The sequence below is a fragment of the Pteropus alecto genome, unplaced genomic scaffold, assembly GCF_000325575.1.
Source record: "Pteropus alecto unplaced genomic scaffold, ASM32557v1 scaffold7, whole genome shotgun sequence".
Lineage (NCBI taxonomy): Eukaryota > Metazoa > Chordata > Mammalia > Chiroptera > Pteropodidae > Pteropus > Pteropus alecto.
Window position 1 is genome coordinate 17664198 of NW_006494614.1, and position 26283 is coordinate 17690480.

At 32.9% G+C, this 26283-nt stretch overlaps 1 protein-coding gene across 1 annotated transcript in view; it reads right to left on the minus strand.

Annotated features, from left to right (window-relative positions):
* Positions 1–6891: 6891 nt before the first annotated feature.
* Positions 6892–26283, minus strand: part of MEI4 (meiotic double-stranded break formation protein 4) — a 141677-nt gene continuing 122285 nt past the window's right edge. Inside the window, exon 4 of the mRNA XM_006926811.2 lies at positions 6892–7161. Within this exon, the coding sequence (XP_006926873.1) occupies positions 6892–7161 (270 nt within the window). The remainder of the gene's footprint in view (positions 7162–26283) is intronic.

A 26283-nucleotide genomic window follows, 5' to 3' on the forward strand; every position in this document is an offset into this window, starting at 1 on the left:
CAGCTACAAAACAGATCAAGCTTTGCTCATTGGCCTGCTGCTCACCTCCTGCTGTGCGGCCCGATTCCTAACAGGCCACAGACTGATACCAGTCCAAGGCCCAGGGGTTAGGGACACCTGCTCTATATTATGACGAGAAAATTAGAGTATGAAATTTGTCTTTCGTTACAAGATAGCTGGGCCAATGATGGCCCTCTGTTTTTTCCATTCATCTCTGCCTTCTACAATGTGTTTTTTTTTCTGGGCTTTATTGTTATTTCAATATGGTAAAAACAGAAAGGCTCTCAAACAAAATTAGGATGTCGTGTTGATTGACAAGGCAGAGTGCAAGGAAAAGTTCTCACATATCTTTTCCTCAGATCAAATGAAAATGAGTAAATGAGACCTGCCTAAAGTTTTTTGGAAACATATCACTGAGATATTTTTAATTATGTATTTATTTATATGTTTTCCCTTGTGATATAAAGAGTTATAAAGATATAAAGACATTTCTTTCAACCTCATAAAATGGTTTAGAAATGTCAAATATTGTCAACAGGATCATACTGATCAATTCTAATCATGAAATATTTTTTCTTTACACTTACAATAAAAATGTATGATTTTAGAGCCAGTATAAAGAAACTGTGCTTCACATGTATTATTTATTTCCATGTGTAAGACTTAAGAATTAACTCTAATCCATATATGGTTGTCTGATCTTGATGCTGGCATTTTGAAAGATTTAACTTACATTATCCACAGAAAGTGTTACTCATACTGGCTTACAAAATAATCACATACCAGAGTAGAATTTTTATCTATTTTGTTTAAATAAATGCCACCATTTGGAAATCTCTGGCATCTTACTGCACTTTTTATTCTTCCAAATATAAAGGAATATTTCAACCATCCAATTTTGCCTAATAGAGTGTAAATTTTGCACCACTATAATTATCACAAGTGCATGAGACATATGTCTAAAAAGAAATCTTTAAAAAGAATGCAAACTGGAGTTTTACTGACAGGATAACTTTATTCTCTGCAGTCAGTTTCTACTTTTGCTGAGTTAGGACATGGCAACTGTGGGTAACTGAGGGCTGAGAATACAAACTGTCGACTTAGTTGCTTGTTGCCTGCTTGAATGCTGACTGATTTTTATTTTTTCCACCCTGTGACCATGGGCAAATTACTTACATGTTCTGTGCATGCTTCCTCATCTAACTGGGGATAATAATATTCTTATCTCATGAAGCTGTGAGAAGAATTACACAAAATAATAAATTTAAAGAACTTAGCAGAGTACCTAGCATATACCAGAGGGTCAATGCCAGGTGTTAATTCTTGCCTTAATAAAGTGGTTGCGCAAAGGCACATGGGTTATATGACGTGTAGAAGAGATTCTAATTGAAAGTACCTCATTAGCCAAGATCATACTAGTCTCAGAAATTATTATTTTGAAGTTTTCACTTGGAAATAATATCACTATATTCATTTAGAGTTGGAGACATTCTCACATTTATATAATAATGTAATTATTTAGCTCTGATTGTTGTTTATAACTGAAGTGGATGTATTCTCTCAGTCCAGTCTCTGATACTCTATTGTAGACTTTATCAAGTTGCAATCAAAGGTGCCTGGTCAGCTGTGGTGAATGCTACTTTTTGGTCATGGGCCACTCTGGAAGAGGACAAGCCACATATTTTAAAGGCCTGTAGTAATTCCTCTCAGGGGAGTACCCTGGCTCTGGAGTACTTCTACAGAGGAAGGTCATGCCAGGGCATTTTTAGGGCCTGATCCAAGTCCTTGATGCAAATTAGGACAAAAAGGCAACAATGGTGTAGCCACTGCTTGTGGTGGGGCCTCTTAAAGACTATGAGGTAAAATATAAGAAAGGAGACTTTTTCAAACTTTAACATTAGTTTCAAGAGTTTTGGATTTCTTTTTACAAAATGATTATTGGACTGAGTGTGTTTTTGAGATTGAAGAAAGAACAGATGCATCATTTCCCTGCTGGTTGACTGTTTAGTGTTTCTATTATTCCTGAAACGATTAATCATTCATGAAAAGATCTTAGTGGTTAAATCTAAATCTAAAAGCAGTGATAGCTCTGTTCTCTCATCTTGTCAGGGGTGCTGTTCTTACTCAGCTCTGGAGCTCATCTCAATGTGGTTGAGACTCAACATGGTGGAAATAAGCACAAGAGTTGAGAACAGGCAATTGTTTATTATTTATTTATATCCTACCATATTTCAAAAGGATCGAAAAAAGATAGAATTTCATCTGTAGGATTGATAAATAGAATAATATATTTATAACTAAGATATATTTACCATATGTATATATATAAAAAAAATATCTCCAGGAATAGTGATAAACATTCTGATATTATTTGGGGTATCTAATATTTGAACCTAAGAGTAAAGTAACATCATGTCTGCATCTCTGCATATTCATCACTGTATATCAGGACTAATGCAGAAAGCTGTAATTAATTTATATCTCTTAAACTCGAATTATAATAAATTTTTTTTAAATTCCACCAATAGGGAGTCATTATTTTATTAAAGGAACTAAAAGCTAAGTGGAAAGAATTATTTAAAGTGTTATTAAGTTCGGCTGATATATTTATAAATTTGCTACTGATTTTAAGTAAATCATGAATAATTAAATTCTCCTAAATCCTCCTTTGGAACTTTAAGGCACAAACAGGAAAAGTTAAAAAAATTCAGTTAATCAATTTGGGTTGATTGAATTTCCACTTTCTGAATGATTTTATATGTATTAATCCCTCTTGTTCAGTAAAAACAATGATCATAGCAGTGGTTTTCAAACTTCGGTGGACATCAGAGTCGCCTAGGGAACTTGATAAAACACAGATTTCTGGACTCTACCCTTGCCTTTCTGATTATGAAGTAGGTCTGGGATGGGCCCCTAGAATTTGTATTTCTAACAAGCTCTCAAGAGTTGCTGATGCTGTTGGACCAGGGACCAAGTTCGAGAAACACAGCTTTGTATATATAGATCAGAGACTACTGAATTTAATGTTATCTATAAATCTTGATGCCCCAATAGATTGGCTATGAAACACAACGACCAACTGAAATATAACAGAATCCGCCAACCAGTTAAGCAGCTCCAACAAAAATTATATTAAAATATTAGAAGAAAATATTGCAAATTCAGAGTATATATACCTACGAATTATAAAATAAATTATTTCAGTGTCTTGAATGTTATATTCATATTTTCTTTTTACAAGCTTTGATTCCTATTAATAATTGATTCTCAAAACTAGAGAACTCTTCATATTAAAAGAAAAACAAATAAAAAAAAGGATGTCATTTCCTGTATGTCAATCATACTCTGATATTTTGACAGTTCTTAAAGGAGCAGATAATTCATTGGCCAGATAAATTTAGTGTTGCCCAACTTCTATAGATAATTTAAAATGAACGAATTGACTTTCAGGTAATAAAAATCCTATATCTTTTTTTTTCTCCAATATTCAATATTATCTCCCTAATTATCTCCTTCAGCAAATACGAACTATTGACATTTTTGGGTCATTAATACTGAACTCTAAAAGAAAATTCTGTCTTATAAGTCTGATAAAATATAAAACTTTGTATGCTTATTTTTATATATGCAAATAATTGATTTGCATACAAAGTTGGTGCTTAATATTTGATGAATAAATGAAACCAGATCATCATAAGCCAGAGCTGTCAATATTTTTAAAAAATCTACAAATGTACATAAAAATCTGAAAATGTAAATGGATTTTTTACTTGACTCCCTAGGAATATACTTCCCTTACCTGTAGGATGCCAACAAATATGAATGAAAAATACAATAGTTTATGAAAGAATTACTTAAAATACCAGCAATATCTATAGATCCAAGGATAAAACAACCAGATTTGTTTCTTCTCTCCACTAGGCTGAGCAATGCTGTCTGATAATCCACCCACGCCACCTTTAGAGCGAGAGGTGCACTTTTTAGAATATTATTATTTGAAGATTATCTGTAATTTACCTAAAGAGTCTTGACTATTGTAAAATGCTACAATCCAGAAAAGGACAAATATGCTGTAGCTCTGAGATGGTAGTAGACAGGACAGCTGCTTTGCAGGGGTTGAAGAATCCAAAACAAGCTAATATGGAATTGCCGTGCTATAAGATTTGTAGTTAGGGCATACAAAGCTTTGATGACAATTGCAAAGAAGTGTGTGAGAGTTTCATGAAGTGCACTGAACAGACAGTGAATCACAGTAATTAAGAGTGTGCACTGAGAAGATAGAATTCCTGAAGGTGAAACCTAAATCTTCCATTTCCTGGTTGTATGAACTTGGGCAAATTGTTTGACATTCCTTTATCTGAGTACCTCATCTCTAAGATGGAAATCATAATGTCACTTATCACGTAGTGTTGTTAGGAGAATCAAATGAGTTAACATGTAAAATGCTTAGATCAGTGCCTAGTGTCTATTTATTACTAATAATGTATGTAATTATATATAATAATATAACATATAAATATACATATATATAATTTATATATGTAATAAATTGATGTCATAGTAATATTAAATATTAACATGTGTAATATCTATTTACATGTATAAAATACTATGTGAGTATTTTAAATAAATACTCATTTCCAGCATTTATTATCATTTTTATTATTTCCTCCATTTTTAGGACTGTTCTATGGTCCTTTTAATTTCCCAGGCCATCTTATATCCAGTTTCAGCACTGCTCAATTTTTATGGTCTCCATTATTCTTATCCCCAAAATCTTAATTGTAAAGTTAGACATTAACTAAATCTTAATTGTTACAATATTCATAATTCTAGTTTAAATCATTCATTCTTTATCTTTCAATGCTTTATTGAAATACATAGATTAAAAAGTCTCATTTTCTCTCATTTTACCAGCAGGACATTTAGCCCTCAATGCTAAATTAACAGCACAGTTAACACTGTTACAGACTGAAACATAGAATAATGAAGTGTTAGGTATCATATAATTGACTGAAGTTTAGTGTTTACATAAAAATAATACCAAATGGAAATAAAACGTTATCTCCATTTTATATATTAATGATGATCCCAATATCTTGTTTGTTCTATAATCAATATATTTCCTAGGCTAATTTTCAGACCTTGAAGCTTTGAAGACTACTGGAATTAAGAAATCTGTTCTAGTTACAGAAAGCTTCTTAGGATCATTATGATTATGTTGGCTGACTTCAGTGGAAAAGGGCCATTGCTGTTGCTTGCGTATTTACTAACCTTGCCTAATTACAGAAGAGAGAGGATGGGTAGTGGCTTTTATGTAAGGTCATCAACTGATTTATATAAATCCCAGGTATCAAATATTAGAAAAAATGCCTCCTAATTCAGGATCTGGAATATCCTTCTTGTGTTCACTAGTATGGGTGGTGGAGTAAATAATTTGCCACAACTCTCTACCTGTATCCATGACCTTTATCATGTAACTTCACATGTTCTCTCATTCAAAGTGGGGATACTTCCCTGTCCCTTTACTCTGGGCTTGGTGTGACATTTCTCTGCCTAGCCCCTTTTCTCCTGCCAATCTGCCATTGCCACAGAAGAACTTCTTAGTAGGTGCTTTCTTCTCTCAGCTTGGGCTTCAGAATGTACACATGTGAAAGAGACCAAAACCCAATTTACAAGGAGCCTAGCCCAGTGGAATCTGCAACCTGAGTAGAGCTTTCCAGCAGAGTCCAGTTCAGATGAGCTGATCCCCAAGTGACCCAGAAACATCTGAGAAATAAGTACTGCTTGTATGTCATTGAGATTTTGGTGGCTTTTTGTTACTTAACAATCACTGATTGATACATGCATTGAGTTTCGGAATTATAAAAAAAGGCTTTATCTTTTCTAGAAAGCTAGAAATAACTCCAAAAATAACCATGACAAATAATAATATGATTTTACATACATCAATGGCATTTACGAATGGTAATTAACTTATGAAACAATATCACACATAATGAAGCAAATTTGTATCCACTGTGCCTTAACTTGTGCTATAGGAAAGTATATAATGTGTGCTCATTAAGCTAGTTGGCTATGATTCTAATAATTGGAAAAAAGTCAATGATACCATGTAACTGAAAAATTCAACCAATACCTTTAATAAGTATAAATATACTTTTAGTAAGTATGAAGTATATTTCTGGACAGATGTAAGAATTTGTGAAAATTTCCTCAATGACATTACATATGACTTAACTAAATTTCTATTATTTTAATAATAAGAAGAATATTATCTATAATCAACAGAATCAAAACAAACATTTTTTTGAAAAAAATAAACAGAACATTTAAACAACTAATTAATATTTTCAAAATTATTTGAAACATATGTTAATTATGTCAAATTAAAAGCAATTACTTTTACAAACATTGAAGACTTTTTTCCTATGTGGGTCCCCTCCAAGATGATAGACAGTGATATAAGTGAAATTATGTAAGAAAAAGTTAATCTAATTTACAACCACTTTAAATATTGTGTTGATAAAGCAATAAAACATTTAAGATCTCTTCTGTTACTTTTTAGTATCTATTACATGGAAATATTTTAAAATGTAAATATCTTTTATGATATAGACAAATAATGGTCCATTTTATGGAGTAATAGAGCAAGAACGTATTGAGTAACATATTGTAAAATACAGTTATGTTAGAATAAGGCTGATACTGGCTGATTCTAGTATAGAAATATGACTCAATCTTTTATACACAATTTAAGACTTAAATTTAATTAATGATTATATTTAAAGATCCATTTAAAATGCTAATTTAAAAATATTTTTGAAAATATTTTAAGTACAAGATCTTCATATATTCAACATTAGTATGTTTCTGATATTTGGTAAATTACTAAGAAAATGAGTTATTCTCAACAGTTTCTATCTCTGTGGAGTTCAAGAGAATGCGGAGTCTCCATAAATAAAAAGTAAATAAAGGAAATGAATCAGAGAGTTGGAAAATAGCTTCATCATGCTTCTGAAGAAATTTCTTGATTTCTTGGTCATCATGCCCTATACTTGAACTACTGCCTTCTTCATTTTCCTTTTGAAGAAGCTGCTCCAAAATCCAGAAGAATGAGAAAATATTTTCATAGCGTGTTACATCATAACTGGCTTGCACCTACAAGAAAACAACAATTTAAAAAATATTGGTTGTAGCTCAGCTTGAAAAAAGCCAAATAAAGAGATTAAATTTTCAGACAAAAAGTAAATACAGTGGACCCTTGGACAATGTAGGGGTCAGGGGCAGTGACCTTCTCATGCACTCGTAAATCAGCATATAACTTTTGACTCCCCTAAAACTTAAGTTGTCCCTCGGTATCCATGGGGGTTGGTTCCAGAACTCTGAGTGGATACAAAATCTGCAGATGCTCGAGTCCCCTATATAAGATGGATAGATCAGTGCACAGAGTCGGCCCTCTGCATCCACAGACTCCAGATCAAAAACAGTACAGATATATATTGGGAAAAAAAAAATCCATGTATAAGCAGACCCATGCAGTTCAATCCCATGTTGTTCAAGGGTCAATTATATTTGACTTATTTAACCCCTTCTGCTCCTGTTCCCTTTGACTGGGATGTGAGGGAGAGAGAACAGAGGAGAACATTTCCTTTTTTTCAACTTTACAATCTTGAAGTACTTTTTTCTCTCGCTGATTTACAAAGCTCCAGAATTCTTTCATTGTATTATTACTATAATTCATTACTCAGATGATTCTGAGACTACTTAGCAGAGTCTTACATATGCCAAGTCTTGTGTGTTGATTTCAATGTTTCATCAAAGACTTCCAATGCATGATACTTCTGCCAATGATAATATAAAGATCTTTAGGAAGAGGATTTTAGGAACATGTTTCAATATGCAACTCAGTTTTAGAGAACTTAAGAGTTATGATCTGCAAACAACCAGATGTGAACACATCCCGAGTCTACAAAAGTAATAGGATTGGATTGTGTGAAATGAGATACAAGGTTCTGAGGAAAAATGTAGATGTGTCTTGTAGAAGTTATTATGGCCTGGATGGCTAAAAGAAAGATGAGTCAACAGATGGGCAACAGAAAGCATAACATGAGAGAATGTAGAAATCAGTATAAAGATATCAACTGGCTTTATCATTTGCTTATTAAGAAATGTGTTGGAAACATTCACCAAACCTGTACTAATACATAAATGAAGAAACATTCTTTTAGCGCCCAGAGGAATGTATTCTTCAATAGGGTGGTCAATAAACAGAGTCAAATATATACAGACAACTAATACTTTTTTGAGGTATAATTGACATAATATATCCGTTTCAGGTGTACAATGTAATGACTTGATATTTGTATATATTGCAAAATGATCACCACAATAAATGCAGTTAACATCCATCACCATAGTTATAAAATTTATTTTTCTTGTAATGAGAACTTTTAAGATCCACTCTCCTAGCTACTTTAAAATATTCAATAGTATTATTAACTAAAGTCACCATGCTGTACATTACATCCCCATAACTTTATAACTGGGTATTTGTGCCTTTTGACTCCCTTTATCCATTTGCCCACCCCACAATCCCACCTCAGACGACAACTACCAATCTGTTCTCTGCATCCATGAGCTTGTTTTTGTTTCATTTAAAATTCCACATATAAATGATACCTTACAGTATTTCTCTTTTTCTAACTTATTTCACCATAATGCCCTTGAGGTCCATCTGTGTTGTCAGAAATAACAAGATTTCATTATTTTTTATGAGTGAATAATACTCTATTGTTTATATATACTAAATTTTCTTTATCCATTCATCTATTGAGGAACATTCAGGTTTTTTCCATGTGTTGACTATTGTAAATAATGCTGCAGTAAACATGGGGGTGTATATGTTTTCTAATTGGTGTTTTCATTTTCTTCACATAAATACACAGAAATGGAATTGCTGGATCATATAGTAGTTCTACTTTTAATTTTTTGAGAAATCTCCATACTGTTTTCCACAGTCGCTGTACCAATTTACATTCCCTCCAACAGTGGACAAGTGTTCCTTTTCCTGCACATGTTTGTGAACACTTGTTATTTCTTCTCATTTTGAAAACAGCCATTCTGACAGGTGCGAAATAATATCTCATTGTAGTTTTGATCTGCCTTTTTCTGATGATTAGTGATGTTGAGCATCTTTCTATGTATAGGTTGGCCATGTGTATTTCTTTGGCAAAAAATCTATTCAGATCCTCTGCCCATTTTTTAAATCAAATTATTATGATTATTATTGCTATTGAGTTGTATGAGTTCTTTATATATTTTGGATATTGACCTCTTATCAGGTAGTGATTTATAAATACTTTCTCTCATTCAGTAGATTGCATTTTTATTGTGTTGATGTTTTTCTTTGCTGTGCAAAAGCTTTTTCATTTCACATAGTCCCACTTGTTGATTTTTGCTTTAATTGCTTTTGTTTTTGGTGTCAAATCTAAAAGATAATTGCCAAGACCAATGTCAAAGAGCTTACTGCCTATGTTTTCTTCTAGGAATTTTATGGTTTTGGGTCTTGCATTCAAGTCTTTAATCCATTTTGAGATAATTCCTGTGTATAGCATAAAATAGTGGTCCAGTTTCATCCTTTTGCATGTTGCTATCCAGTTTTCCCAACACCATTTATTTGAGAGTCTCCTTTCTCCATTGCATATTCTTGGCTCCTTTGTCATAAATTAATTGGCAATATAAGAACGGGTTTATTTCTGGATTCTCTATTTGGTTCCATTGATCTGTGTGTCTGTTTTTATGCCAATAACATTATTTTGATTATTATAGCTTTGTAATATTGTTTGAAATCACAGAGCGTGATGCCTCCAGCTTTGATCTTTCTCACAATTGCTTTGGCTATTCAGGTCCTTTTTTGGTTTCCATACCAATTTTAAGATTGTTTTTTCTGTTTGATATTTTCTTTAAAAACACATACATAATAAGAACAACTTCTCCAACTGCACTGTACCTCACAGCTATAAATCAGACTACACATTATTAGGTGAATATACCTAGTATCTGTATGTCGATTCCTTGATTTAGAATGACCTCTATCAATCTCTAATTACCAGGACCCTGGTCAGCATTCAATGCCTATCATAGATGCCAGGTATCCATTTAGCCTTTCTGGATCTGCCCCCCCACCCCCATTTTCATAGATTTAACTATTTGTTTTATATTCTGGTTATATACTTGTCTTCTCACCTATTTAGACTCTAAACATATTGAGAGAAGCAAATGTGTTCCTGTATCTACAGTTTCTATAATTCCTAGAACAATGTCTTTCTTGCTCATAGTAGATCTCAATATACATTTGTTGCTTTGAACTACATAGGAATTGTAATAACTTAAAAGTACTACTATGGACACAGACAGTAGCCCCTTTATCCTCAGATTTATTTTCTACAGTTTCAATCACCCATGGTTAACTGTGGTCCAAAAATATTAAATATAAAATCTGGAAATAATTCAAGTTTTAAATTGCACACCCGTGCTGTCCTGCTCCATCTCACTTGGGACATGAATCATCCCTTTGTCCAGCATATCCATGCTGCATACCCTATCTGGCCATTAGTTACTTAATAGCCATTTCAGTTGTTAGATGGACTGTCACAGTATTGCAGTGCTTGTGTTCAAGTAACCCTTATTTTACTTAATAATGGCCCCAAAGTGCAAAAGTAGCAATGCTGGCAGTTTGGACATGCCAAAGAGAAGCTGTAATCTATGGTAAGAACAAATATTCTATCCATGAAATTACCTAATTTATAAATTAAACTTTATCATAGGTGTGTATGTATAAGAAAAACAAGATACATAGAGTTCAGTACTGTCTGCAGTTTCAAGAATCCACTGGTGTCTTGGAACATATCTCCCATGGATAAAGGAAAACTATTGTATTGGTTGTTATCTGAAGGCCGATCACAGTGGAATTTTTCAATATAAAATTGATTTTCAAACATTTCCTTTATTCCAAACTAAAAAAATTCATAGAATGTATTTAACTTGATCATGTGAGCAATACTTAAAATATTTTTAAGACTTCTCAGTAATGACCATGAATAGTCCAAATTCCTGTGTGAGTTAACAGATAAGTCTTCATTGGAACTACTGTTATAAGCACATATACTTATTTAGACATTAACAGAAATTAAGTAGTGCTTATATACAAATCCTATAGCAAAAAGAAAAATTCATTCACTTTGAAGTTTTAAGTGCAAGAGGATGCAGTACTTTATAATGCCACTAATAGGTGGAAGTGGTAAAAATGATTTTAGAGTTCACCTCTATTGATATTAGCTATTTATTCTAGTATTTATCCTATTGGCCCTTAAAATATATTGGGATTTTGTGAACCAAATGATTACTTTTTTTGAAAAGTTACTTAGATTAAGTTTTAGTTACCTATATTTTTTATGTATGACATAATTTTATGAAAGTTAAAAATTGTCAGGTTGTGCTCATCCCAGAGTAAAAGGAAGTTCTCCCTCCTGATAAAGGCCATAGCATCCCGGGCAATTTCAGGGCAAGTGTGTAAAGCAGGTAGAGTGTGTCTTGGTATCTTTCCATTTGCTTTGAGAATCTCACTTAGGGCATGTTTAGCTCTGCTTCAAGGTAGGCTGGGGTTCTCACTGTAGTGTCTCATTTCTCCATGTTGTTTGAATTTTGCTTTTTATTTTTAGCAGAATTTATCTGCCTTGGATTCTAACTCTGTTCTAAATACCTATTCCCATAATAAGTAATGGGAAACTCTTTTGTTTCAAGATATTAACAGCTCATAGAATATGAGTTTGAAACCAACTCCTCTCTTTAGAGACAGTATGCGCTTAACTTACATGCCTTAGCAGCCCTCCCTCTCAACATGACTAAAATGGCATGTCTGTGGGGGAGGCCTTTCCTGTAGTTACCAAATTGCATCACACTGGCAGCTGCTTGCTCTGCTTAATCATATGCTCAGACACTTTCTGAATTAGTGCATTAGCTGAATAAAAACTAAAATAAATGATGTTAAGAGGATAGCTGATTCTCTTCTACCATATTTTGGAATACTTTTTTACATTCTTAGCATTGGATGAGACTGAACTACACCAGTGTTAGAAAATACCCAAACATAGGTGAAACTTACGCATCTGGAAAATAGCCATATATCTTGCCTGAACACCCTGATGGGAAGATTGAATGAGCCCCAGTACACAAGCAATATGGCTGGGTATATCTAAAACAGTACTTTCAGTTTATCTTTCTATTAAGGTCTTTTAGAATTGAAGGAGCCTTGAGGGGAAGCTTCTATAGTCCCATGACTACTACTTATTACCTAATCTCATATTATAAAATAGGGGAATTTCAGAAAAGGAAATACTTTCCTGGTAGAAAAATCACAAGGTATTTTTATAGGACATTTTTAGAATTAAAACATTTGTTACATTTATTTTCCTATTCCCGAACTGGGCTTGAGAAAGTCAAGTGTGCAAATATTTTTTAAATGGTAAAAAAATATTAATATTTCTTTACATGCAGTTAAATTTCACTTCCAAATTTAGATTCTGAAGTTAAGGCTATGGACATATAATGCTAATTTCCTAATTATTGTTTTAGTTAGAATTCAGTCAAGATTAACTTGACATTTTTGTAAAGACTACCTTTGAAGTAGATATTGCAACTTGCTTACTCCATATCTATTTTCCCCTTTTTTCATCAAAAACAAACAAAAAACAGTTTTGTTCAGGGTGACAATGCAGCAACTAAAAATTGTACATTTTCCAGTTTCCTTTAAAGCTAATTCTGGTAAAAGAGATGTAAATATAAGTAACTGGGTAGGCTTCTGGAAAGCTCTCTTTAACAGCAGACAAATCTATAGAATGTACTTTTTGTCTTCCCTCTTCACCACTGTTTCTGCTTGGCAATACGGATGCAATGCTTGGAAGTAGAATAGCTTCTTGTGAGCCCAAAGATGAGGACCATTTATGGAATGGTAGAAAGGGCCAGATTCTGGAGGTCACCCTGCTGTTCAGTATACCCACACAGGCTGTCTGTACCTTCTTGCACTATGTCTGGATTCCCTTCTTCCATTTTGGTCTTTTAAATTAGAACCTTGAGACTTCATCTAGGCAAAAAGGGAACTCTTAAGGTTCCTTAGCTTTGCAAAGATGCTCCCTTCTGCTGTCTCTGAATTAAAAAGGAGAGAGATGCCTAAATGGACAAAAACAAGTCCCATTCTTTTGGCAGCAAATAATGTAACAAAAGATATTGTACATTGGAGGTGTGACTTGCAGTTTGGATGTTTATATTTAATGCTGAAATTCACTATCAGTAGTTTACTAAGCAGCTTGCAGCTTCTGAAGCACAGGAGAAAGCACTGAAAGAGCTGCCAAATCAGGGGCTTAGCTAGAGGCCCTGTGCAATACTACACACGACCATGCTAGCAATAGTGCTTGAGAACAGAGTAGAAGAAACACATGCATATTATATATAACATATGTGATTGCACGCACATGTATATATATTTGGATAAATATATACAATCAGTAAACTTATTGCAAAAGAAGCACATATTCACTTAAAACTATGTCTCCTACAAAGATTGTGTCATATCCTTTTCCTCTTCCTGTAACTTGGGTGCCTGACCCATACTGAGAGAGTATAAAGCACAAGGCTGATGAGAGCAGAGAGTAGTTAATTAGGGGAGATTTCCTAGAGATGAATTGTGAGCCATGGCTCAAAGAGTGAGGGGAATAGATTGATGAGTCAATCACCTTTTGATCAAAGTGCCAGTCAAAGAAAAATAAGAAAGATTTAATTGTATTAATTCATTTTGCTTGATACAGATATTGGTGTGGTTATCTTCTTTAAATGATAGATCCTGAAAACTGGTTCTAAGGGGCTTACGTCTAATTTGTGGGGTAACTTAGATGAAAAGTTCTAAACTATTAAGATTACTAGCATTTGGGATCTTGATATTTTGCCTTGTTTCCAATGGGAAATAGTTCAATGAGTATGCAAGATTTATACATAAAGATATTCATGAAAGAAATATATATAACAAAAAAAAATTTCAACTGTTATGAGCCTTGTTTAAAAATGATTTTCTCATTAACCGATATTACCTACTTTTCTCAAATCTGATTCTTGAGGCTAAGTTTATTTATTAAGGTAATAGCAAAATGATCTGACCGAAAAAAAATGGCCTGTAGTGGAAGAAGAGTTTGGACAAAAATCACAGAAAGTAAAAGGATGATTTATATTTATCTGACAAAAATATAGACTGAGACTCCCAACAAGTATAGATTTAGCAGAGGCCCCTTGCTGGTTGAGATCTTTAAGAAAACAGAATCTTACTCAGCAAGGCTTTTTTGTTTTTTTTGTAAAGAAAGGCGATCAATTAAACACATATTCATTGCTTATTAAATCTCAGCTATTTACTAGTTGTGTGACTGGGACAAGTTAGCCTCACTAACCTCATTAACCTCACTAACCCTTACTTTCCTCATCTAAAACTTAGAAATAGTAACAGTAACTCCTCCATCAGGTTACTTAGAAGATTAAATTAAATCATACATTTAAAACAGCACAAGACTACAAATATTTGAATAAGTATTATCTATTACCTTTTATCATCATCATTGTTATGTTTTTACCCAAAGTGAAAAAGATAAAGTCCCTATCTATAAAGTACTTTGCACTTAAAGGAAGATTACTAGTATTATTCAAGTACTGCACTGTGGTCAATTATTGGAAGCATTTCAAGCTTACCACGAATTGTTCATCTAGAGCTGCGTAAGGAACCTGCGGATTCATCTTTCCTCTATCAAGAAAGCCCTTCATAGACAGTAGAAATCTAGTAGAGAATTCCTTTTTGCATAGAAGGGTGGTACTGAGGAACCTAAATGCAAGATGATTATTTTAAAGTGTTTCTGATATTAGAATGCCATGAAGAAAGTATAAGTGTGGGTTAAACGGTCTTATGGGATATGAACATCTGCAAAAAGGTCCATTCAGCCCAGTCCCTACCTCCAGTCCCCAAACAAGACATGACATTTAAAGAGCCAATCTGATTGGCTTTTTCTTAAAATGTCACATTCTCCAATTATCTGACTAGTGCGAGAGAGATCAACTTATTCAAGTTCTACTCTAGAAGCCAGTTGGTAAAAATGAGTTTCTGATTCCTAAGTAATATGCCCTTTTGATGACTAGCTCCATAACATCATAGATTAAATCCTAAGACTTTAAACTTTTATATTTGTGCATTTCTCTGGAGAAATATCCTGTGGTCTGACTCCTATTTATTACTTTCTTGTTCATCAGAATAAGCAGATTGGTGGATATACTGATAAGATAGATTCCACATCAATTTTAATTTTAGCTTTCTTCACATAGAGAGTCCCTAATACATAGATATAGCATTTCCCTGTTCAAACAGATCTCTTGAGTTAACTTTAAATAGCTTTCCACTGTAATCCCAATGACTTTTCAAGATCTGTGTTCTCACTTATGGGGTTATCAATCTCACTCACAGTAACTTTTTCACCATTTTATAATACAATATTAAACTTGGGCTGGAAATCCCTTTCAGGTATGTTTGAGAAGCAAATATATCATTTATTAGTCTGGACTTTCATCACAAAGCAATACAAACCAGATGATTTGGTTATTAATATAAGAGTCTATTAGAACATGCAAACTTCTAATCTGGAGTTAAATGTACTATCGTTGTGCTACTAAGTCCAAATACTCAAAGTTGATTTAATACTTGTCCTTACCAAATTCTTCCAAAAAACTGAAGAGATAACACATTTTACAAGGCCAACATTACCTTGATACCAAAACCTGGTAAGGGTAACATAAAAAAAGAAAACTACAGAATAATATCTCTGATGAGGACAGAAGCAAAAATTCTAAACAAAATACCAGGAAATCAAATACAATAATACATTAAAAAAGATTATACATCACAATCAAGTGGGTTCATTCCAGGAGTGCAAGGATGGTTCAATATATGCAAATTGATCAATGTTATATATCACATAAACAAAACAAAGGATAAAAAAAAATCATATAGATGCAGAAAAAGCATTTGACAAGATACAGTATCTATTTATGATTAAAACTCTTAATAAAATGGATATAGAAGGAAAATACCTCAAAATAATACAGACCATATAAGACAAACCTTTAGCTAATATCCTACTCAATAATGAAAAACTGAAAGCTTTTCCTCTAAGATCAGAAACAAGAAAAGAATGTCCACTCTCACCACTCTTATTCATTCAATATAGTGCTAAAAGTCCTAGCTAGAACAATCAGAGAAAGAAATAAAAGGTATCCAAATAGAAAATGAAGTTAAATTGTCACTTTTTGCAGGCAACATGATTCTTTATGGAGAAAATCCTAAAGACTCCATCAAAAAGCTGTTAGCAATGATAAACAAACACAGTAAAGTTGCAGGTTACAAAATCAACGTACAAAAATCCATTGTGTTCCTATATACTAACAATGAAGTTTCAGAAAAAGAAATTAAAAAAAAATTCTTTTGCAATTGCAACAACAAAAAAATAAAATACCTAGGAATAAACCTATCAAAGCATGGGAAGGACCTATACACTGAAAACTACAAGACATTATTAAAATAAATTGAAGAAGACATAAAGAAATGGAAAGATATTCTGTGATCACAAATTGGAAGAATCAACATAGTTAAAATGGCCATATTACCCAAAACAATATGTGGATTTAATTCAATCCCCACCAAAATCCCAGAGTATTTTTTTAACAAAATAGAACAAAAAAATCATCAGATTTGTATGGAATCACAAAAGACCCAAAACAGCCAAAGCAATCCTGAAAAAAATAAGGCTGGAGCTATCAGACTGCCTGACTTCAAATTATACTGCAAAGAGACAATAATCAAAACAGCATGATATTGGCAGAAAAATAGACACATAGACCAGTGGAACAGAATCGAGAGCCCAGAAATAAACCCACTTATATATGGGCAAATAATTTTCTACACAAGAGGCAAAAACATGCAATGGAGAAAAGAAAGCGTCTTCAATAAATGGTGCTAGGAAAATTAGAAAGCCACATGACAAAGAATGAAACTAGACTGCTGTCACCATACGCTAAAATTAACCTCAAATGGATCAAAGACCTAAATATGAAACAATAAAATGCATAGAAGATAATAGGTACTAAACTCATGGACCTTGGTTTTAGAGAGGATTTTATGCATTTGACCTCAAAGGCAAGAGAAATGAAAGCAAAAAAAAAAAAAAAATGAATGGGAATATATCAGCACTTTAAAACTGAATATTTCTGCCTGCCTACACCCCCTTTAGTCCTATTACAGACATTTGTTGGGTACCCTCTTGCGCCATGCCCTGTGGTAAGTGCTGGAGATACAGATACCCATATAAGAACTCCTAGAACATATCTAGGGAGGCAGAAAAAGTAAATAATGACAGTGCAGAGTGGATGCTCTAAGGGTTATAAAAAGACTCTAAAGAACTGAGTCATATGGTGTGAGAGGATGCTAAAGGGTTGGAAATGAGTTCAGTATCAATGATGATCCTTCAGGCTTGTTTCCTCCTAGATGGTATGACAGGATTCTTTTGGAGAGACGACTTGAAAGTTATTATTGTCAGCATGAGTGAAATACCTTTTTGGCTACTAACTCAGAGGCCTCTGTCTCTGGTTGGTGAAAATGCACTGAAGCAGAGGAGAAGCAGAGACTTAAAGGGGGACCGGGTGGATGGGAGACATCACCAATCTCTGCAACAGCCCACTCAGTAGAATCCCTACACCTCCATCTTCACTAAGGCAATAGAACCTGACTAGATGACTGGTGTGTTCAATCAAGAACCAAATCAGTTCTGTGTGTTAACAAAAATCTTAAAGAGTGTGTTTGATTCCATGAGGTCTATAGTCACTTAAGTGTTTGATACTTATCTCCTGAAGGAAGGCACAAATAAGAGAAAGCATGAAAATAGTGTTCTTAGGAGAGAATGCACTGTTTCACTAAGTTAAGCATTCCCACTATGTAATTAAGACAGAGCTTGAGAAAAAAGAAATCAAAGCTGGTGAAATATCTGATATATACTGGAAACAAAGATCCAGATGGCCATTATTGATAGAAAATGAATGTCCAAATAGCCAGTGAGGATAAAACCAGCAGGAAACATTCTTCTTTAAGACTCTAAAGATTATCTAGGACAATATCAAAACCTTTCTAACCAGGCAGAAGGCAGGAGCCAGATTTGCTGGAGTAGCATCAGTGCCTGCAGAGGGTAAAATATCCTAGAGACTGCTTAGCTAAGCCTTGATAAATTTGCCAAAGTAAGCAAAAAAAAAAAAAAAAAAAGTATATATTTTAACAGCACTGGATCCAAAGCCCAAAATTAGTGGCAACAAGGGGATAGGTTCAAAAGTGATTAGATTCTTTCCAATAATTTTGTTTGGAAACTGAAAGCCAAATTTGATTGGCCTCAGATAATCTACTAATTATCTCCTAAAGGCCAACTGAAGAGGATTGGGTTCACAGAAAGAAAGTCAACACATCTGTCTTTTTCTGTTTTCAATATGTATCACCACTAATTCAATGAAATCAGTTTATCAGAACTTGCTATCAAAGGCTAAGTGAAACTGCAGAACACACAGGAAGCTTTGGAACACACAGAGGAGAAAAAACTGTGTGTTCCTATCAATATTTTATCTTGTCATTGAAGTAGAGACTGGGACAATAGCAAAGAACATTTCTTGTTCTTTTTTTAAAATCAATTTAATACCATCTTTCCTTTTTTAAAATCAAGTTATTTTGAGATATAATTGACATACAGTAAAATTTACCCTTTTTAAGAGTCTAGTTTTATGAATTTGATAAACTACTTTTAAGAAGGGAGAAATATAGAAATTTAGTTATAGGAATTATCTTTGAGTAAAGAAAAAGCAATCATGCTACAACCATATGATACTGTCTAAAAAGATTTTAAATGTTTGTTACCTATTTAGTTGATTTTTTAGGTTTTTTTCACTACTACATGAAATACTCCTCCAATACTTAACTATAATTTTATTTAAAGATACTCCAGAGAAAGTTTTTAAAAGAAAAGATCCACATGTAATGCAGAAAGCTTAGGAGAAGGAACTAGACTTCAAACTATGAGACAGTTTTTCTGGTTGAATTATTTTCATTATCTTCATGCTGAGAAGCTGCTGGGGAAATTTATCTGTCACAAAAATGCTAAGTGGACTGAGAGAAATCTTTCTTATCTTAGTGGCTGGTGAGAGTACTACCTGATGACAAATGTTAAAAAAAAAAAAAAAAGAGAGAGGGAGAGAGGAAAAAAAAGTATAGAACCTGAGAAGGACTTAGGCTTTCATTAGTTCTCCTTCAAGGAACATTTCCTCAGTAGCTACTGTCACCCACAATGCTGAGATGGAAAGTACATACTAATGATGAGAAGTATGGCTTAAAATCCTTTAGGCATCACAGTTCAGGATGGAGTTACATATGTAAATAATCACAATACAATGAGATATATATCATAAGAGGATTATGTCCACAGTGTTATTGGCATTTCTGCTGAATGAGTTGTCAAAAACATGAAGAATGTACTCAGGAAATAATCACAGTGAAGAATTCTAAAGGCTGCTGTTTGGAATATTAAAGTAGCAATGGCTTACAAGGAAATTTAAACACATTATGGGAAATTTACATGTTAACTTAAACCATTAAAAACAAAACTAGAACAACTTAGTATGCATATATTAATACACAGGTTATAAAACTGCTAATGTTTTTTTAGATACATATTACAAAACTAAAATCAAGTATTCTGAGGAGACACCTGCATATATAGGACAGATCAATTAGATTACTTAACCAACGCTGTATGGACTTGGATATATACTCTATAAGCTATTGTTTTCAGAAAAAAATATAATGTTCTCAGCAAGTTTGCTGTCATTAGTTAATTTCAAAGAAATGTTTAAAATAGACATTGACCACATTTTAAATATAATTGTATTTCTTTCTTAATTTTAGTCTGAAATTCCAATAAATTTTATGTTTTTAGAAACTAAATTATGCTGCTAACATTAGAAGAGTGATATATTTTTTATTCAAATTTAACCACAAATGTAATATCTGATCTGACATAACAATGATAAAAGCTTTAATGTGATATATTTACTAATACAGCAGAAAACCTTCAAGTACTTAAAATGGCTTCAGCAAGAAAAAATGAATATTTTATCTGAAAACTTTTTTTGTACTCATAATGTTTCATATGTAAAGGGATATAGTAGTTGCTCAATTTTGGGGAATACAGCCGCACTTATCTGGATGTCTAACTTCCAAACATCAAGCATCCTGGAAATTGCAGCCCCTAAGACACTGAAATGGCTACCATGAAACTATTGCTAGTAGAATGCACATGTGAATGCAGGGAGGGTCATTGGGTCCTCACTAAGATGCCTGATGCCTTCTCAACTTACATCAGCTAATTCTGATGGTAACAAGAGCAGAAGAGGAAAAGCTGCTAGAGGAAATTAAAAGAAGTGAAAATTCATAACAAAGGAGAAGTCAAAACAAACAAACTCAGACATGAAAATTTCTGGGTCTTTTAGAATGGAAAATGAGCTCAATATGTTTGAATGTACCTCCAAGGCTGTAACCAATACAGTACAATTCAAAAACATGATGATTCTAAAAAATGTGTAAATGATGCTTGATCTACTCTGTTTAATAAAATTTACTATAGAGTTTCACTAAAATGTTAAAATTTAAAAAATACCTATTCATGCAGAAATTTTCTTATGCAGAATAGTTGATTTTTCTAGTGATCTTAGATATGATGTACTGTCAAATGACATTACCTATTTGAGCCTAACTAATATATTTCTGGGGACTGTACTCAGAAAATTACTATAAAACAGTTACTCTTAGCAAGTATAATAGAAAGTTTAGTAGTAGTGTTTTTTTCAAAGATTCAAGATTTAAAAAATCTCATTTAGAGAAAAAGAATACCCAAACTATATAAATATATGCATACATATATTTATATGTGTATAAACAACTGCATAGAATTAATATAGATATGAAAACTTACTTTAATGATCCATGAGTGTGAATGTAATATCTTATCAACAATAGTTTTATGTACATAGTCCTGAAGCAATTATGTTAAAACCTGCACGGGCTCCCATGAAATAAGAACTTCGGTTTAAAGGTATATTATTTTTCATAAAAATATAGTTTAAAAAATTTAGTAACATGTATTGTGTAATTCAGAATTTGTCTGGTCTTTGTCCCTGGTTCCTGGGAGATGACCTCTAAATCCTTGGAATTTCCTGAGTGATAAGAGTGTCTGTTATTCATGAGATTATTCATTGATCTCAGGTCAAGTTTGAGATTATGCTGAGGAGATGACTAAGAATAAGGTGTAGTCACCTGAAAAATGTAATTAGAGGACTGGGGCTTTCAACCAGCCTGACCTCCAGGGAGGGTTGGGGGCTAGAGATTGAGTTTAATCATGTACCCAATGATTCTATCATGTCTACATAATGAAATTCTAATAAATACTCTGGAAAATAATGCTTGGTGGAGCTTACTGACTGGTGAACACATTGATATGCCAAAAGGATGCTATACCCTGATTCCATAAGGAGAGAGCATGTAGTGGCTATGGTCAGGACCCTCCCAGACTTTGTGTCTTTTCATATGGTTGATCCTGATTTGTAGCCTTTATAACAAAATAATATAGTACTTTCCTGAGTTCTATGAGTCATTCTAGTAAATTATCAAACCTGATGGAAACAGTAGGAATTCCCTCACATTTGTAGCCAGTTGGTCAGAAGTGCAGATAACCTGGGATCCCCCAAATTGTGGCTGGCATCTTAAATGAGGGCAGTCTTGTTGGGGAGTATGTCTTTAACCTGTAGGGTCTGTACTAATTCCAGGTAAGGATGATCAGAATTGAATTGAATTGGCATACAGTAGTGTGACATGAAGTTGAGGCAAATTATGTGAACATATGGAAGTGATCTAAGGAAGTCACAAGAATATAAAATAAATTTCACAAGATTTTCCCTTCATGTTGCACACTTAAATTTGAGGTGTAATTGACACTTAACATATTAGTTTCAGGTATACAACATAATGACTTGATATTTGCATATAAGTGAAATGATCACCACAATAAGTCCAGTTGAATCCATCACCATATAGTTACAAAAAATTATTTTTCTTGTGATAAAGACTTGTAAGCTTTACTCCTTAGCAACTTTCAAATATGCAATGCAGTATTATTAACTAAAATCACCATGTTATACATCCCCATAACTTATTTACAACTGGAAGTTTATACATTTCGCCCACCCTCTACCCCTAGCAACCACCAATCTATTCCCTGTATCAAAAAGCTTGGATTTTTTTTTTTTAATTCCACATATAAGTGAAATCATATTCTATCATGTTTTACATATTGGCTACATCAATTTACATTCCCACCAACAGTGCACAAGTGTTTCCTTTACTCCACATCCTTCTTATTTTCCTTATCATAATGCCTTGAAGATCCATCCATGTTGTTGGAAACAGTGACTTCATTCTTTTTTATGGCTGAGCAGTATTTCATTATTATTTACATGCCACATCTTCCTTATCCATTCATAAATTGATGGACATTGAGGTTTTTTCCATACCTTGACTAATGTAAATAATACTGCAATGAACATGAGGGTGTGTGTGTGTGTGTGTGTGTATGTGTGTGTGTGTGTGTGTGTGTGTGTGTATTTAATTAATGTTTTCATTTTCTTTGAATAAATACCCAGAAGTTGGATTGCTGGATCATATGGTGGTTCTGTTTAATTTTTTGAGGAACCTCTATCACGTTTTACATATTGGCTACATCAATTTACATTCCCATCAACAGTGCACAAGTGTTTCCTTTACTCCACATCCTTACCAACACTTGTTACTTTTTCTGTTTTTGATATTAGCCATTCTGACAAGTGTGAGGTGATAGCTTGTCTTGATTTGTATTTCCCTGATAATTAGTGATGTTGGGCATCTTTTCATTTGTCTGTTGGCCATTTCTATGTCTTCCTTGGAAAAATGTCTATTCAGATCCTCTGCCTATTTTTTAATTGGATTTTTTTTTCTCTTGAGTTATATGAGTTCTTTATATATTTTAGGTATTAACTTCTAATCAGATGTATGATCTGCATATATTTTCTCCTGTTCAGTAGGTAGCTTTTTCATTTTGTCGATGGTTTCTTTTGCTGTGCAGAGGTTTTTTAATATGATGTAGCCTCACAAGTTTACTTTTACTTTTGTTATATTTGCTTTTGTAGTCAAACTCCCCAAAAAATCATTGTCAAGACTAATGTCAAGGAGATTACCTCCTGATTTCTTCTAGGAGTTTTATGGTTTGGGGTCTTATAGCCTTTAATCCATTTTGAGTTGATTTTGTGTATTGTATAAGATAGAAGTCTAGTTTCATTTGTTTGCATGTTGCTGTCCAGTTTTACCAACATTTATTGAAGAGTGTCTTTACCTATTTTCTATTCTTGATTCTTTTCATAAATTAATTGACCATATATGTGTAGGCATATTTCTGGGCTCTCTATTCTGTGCCATGATTTATGTATCTGTTTTTATGCCAATAACACTATTTTGATCTATAGCTTTGTAATATAGTTTGACATCATGGCATGTGATTTCTCTAGCTTTGTTCATCTTTCACAAGATCACTTTAGCTATTTTGGGTATTTTGTGGTTCCATACAAATTTTAGGATTTTTTGCTCTAATTTTATGAAAAATGTCAGTAAAATTTTTGTAGGGATTGCACTGAATCTGTTGATTGCTCTGGGTAGTGTGGACATTTTAACAATATTAATTCTTCTAATCCGTGAGCATGGGACATATTTCCATTTTGCATCTTCTTCAATTTCTTTCATTAATGTCTTGTTTTCAATATACAAGTCTTTCACCTCATTTGTTAAACTTACTTTAAAGTATCTTATTCTTTTTGATGAAATTGTAAATGATATTATTTTCTTTATTTCTCTAATAGTTCATTATTAAAGTGTAGAAACATAATTTTTTGCATATTGATTTAGTATCCTTTAACATTACTGAATTTATTGATTAGTTTGAACATTTTTTGGTGGAGTCTTTAGGGTTTTCCATAATTATGTAATATGTCTTCTGCAAACTGACAGTTTTACTATTTCCTTTCCAGTTTGGATGCCTTTTATTTCTTTTTCTTGCCTAATTGTTCTAAGATTTCCAATATTATGTTGAATAAAAGTGGTGAGTCGTGAGCATCTTTGTCTTGTTCCTGATCTTAGAGAAAACGCTTTCAACTTTTCACCGTTGTGTGACATTATCTGTGGGCTTGCCATATATAGCCTTTATTATTTTGAGGTATGTTTCCTCTATATACACTATGTTGAGAGCTTTTATCATAAATGTATGTTAAATTTTGACATTATTTTTCTGTATCTATTAAGATGATCATATATTGAGATGATCATATGATTTTTATCCTTCATTTTATTAATGTGGTATATCACATTGATTGATTTGAAGATGCTGAACCATCCTTGAATCCCAGGAATAAATCTCACTTGATCATGGTGTATGATCCATTTAATGTATTGCTGAATTTGGCTTGCTAGTATTTTGTTGAGGATTTTTACATCAACATTTATCAGAGATAATGCCCTGATATTGATCTAAGGAAATCACAAGAATGTAATATAAATTTTATAAGATCTTCCCCTCACATAATACTATTTAATTGTGTCCCTGTGCTGTTTAAAACCCTTTCATTTCACTTGGAGGTCTCTTCCTCCAGCTCAAATCCTTTCAATTAGAACTGAAAATGGTATAGGCCTTCCAAAAGGTACATATTTATAACTAACAAAGGTCTTAGGAATATAGAGATATAAACAGCAGATCAAGACTGTTATTAAAATAGATATACACTTTTTACCATTAAAACCAAGGTGTAAAAGAAACAGCAAAGAAAGCCAACTATGTGTTTGTACTCATGGTTTTCTACTAATTTGATCTAAGCAATCAGTTAAAATATCTGAGTCAGAAGTCATTAGAAAGAAAAACATTAACATGCATTTGCAATAATAAAATAATAGTTTTTTAAAAAATTAGTGCACTTCGTGCACTATGTTATTTGGTAACACTAAACACAGGAAGTTCTTCCAAACGAAAGTTCTTTGGAGAAGGTGGAAAAAAGTGAATATTATAATTCTCCCCTTATATACTCATAATTCATATTGAAATGTTGAGGAGATTTCAGCAAATTAGTTTAATATAGCATTTTAAGTATAGAATGCTTTTTTATTAATGGAGAATTAGTATTCAGTAGAACACACTGTTGACATCTATAAGTGATAATAAATGACCATTACGGACTTTAAAAGACAGTAATGGAGTCATAGTTAGAAAAAAAAATCTAGCTATTTTTAAATGTCAAAAAAAAGTATGAGGGTCATACTTATTTTACATCAGTAATTGTATTTAATTCAAATATTAAGAAATCATTACCATGGGCTGCATTTTTAATTTTAATAGAAAACTTTATCTAAAATCTATTTGATTTTCTATATGTAGAATGTAATATTTTCTAGATTGTGAGCTAAAGGACCACTTCACTAAGGTGAACTCATAAAAGAGAATTTCTGCCTTTTCCTGGAATTGTTTTGTTGAAGAGAAATCCATTAGTAAGCTTTCAAGCATTTTCCCTGTATTTCAAAAAGACAGTTCTATTTCTCCAAAGCCAAACTGCTTCTGAAGTGTGCAGAGGGAGCATGGGTGGTGTCTTCTTTCATAACTAGTATCACCCAGAAGGTCAAGAAAACTTTGCTAAGTTCTTTGCAGATTCTTTTGGAGTTAGCAAAAAAATGACTTATCTTTCTCTTCATATTTTTAAGTTTAACATAAGTCTCTGAGAAAGGCGAATGTTTTCCTTATTAATTTTCTCCCCAAAGTTATAATTATTAATAACATTCTTTCTGCAAAATGACATTAATACAAAGTTGTAAGTTATTTTTAAAATATCCTTAACAAGGATATTTTAAAAATAACTTACACCAAGAGACACAAACACAGTTCTTGCTATCATAGTACTTATATTCTAAAAAAAGTAAACATTAAATAAGTAATTATGTACATAATTTGTCATTCCAATTGTCTTAAGTATAATGATAGAAAAATGCAGAGT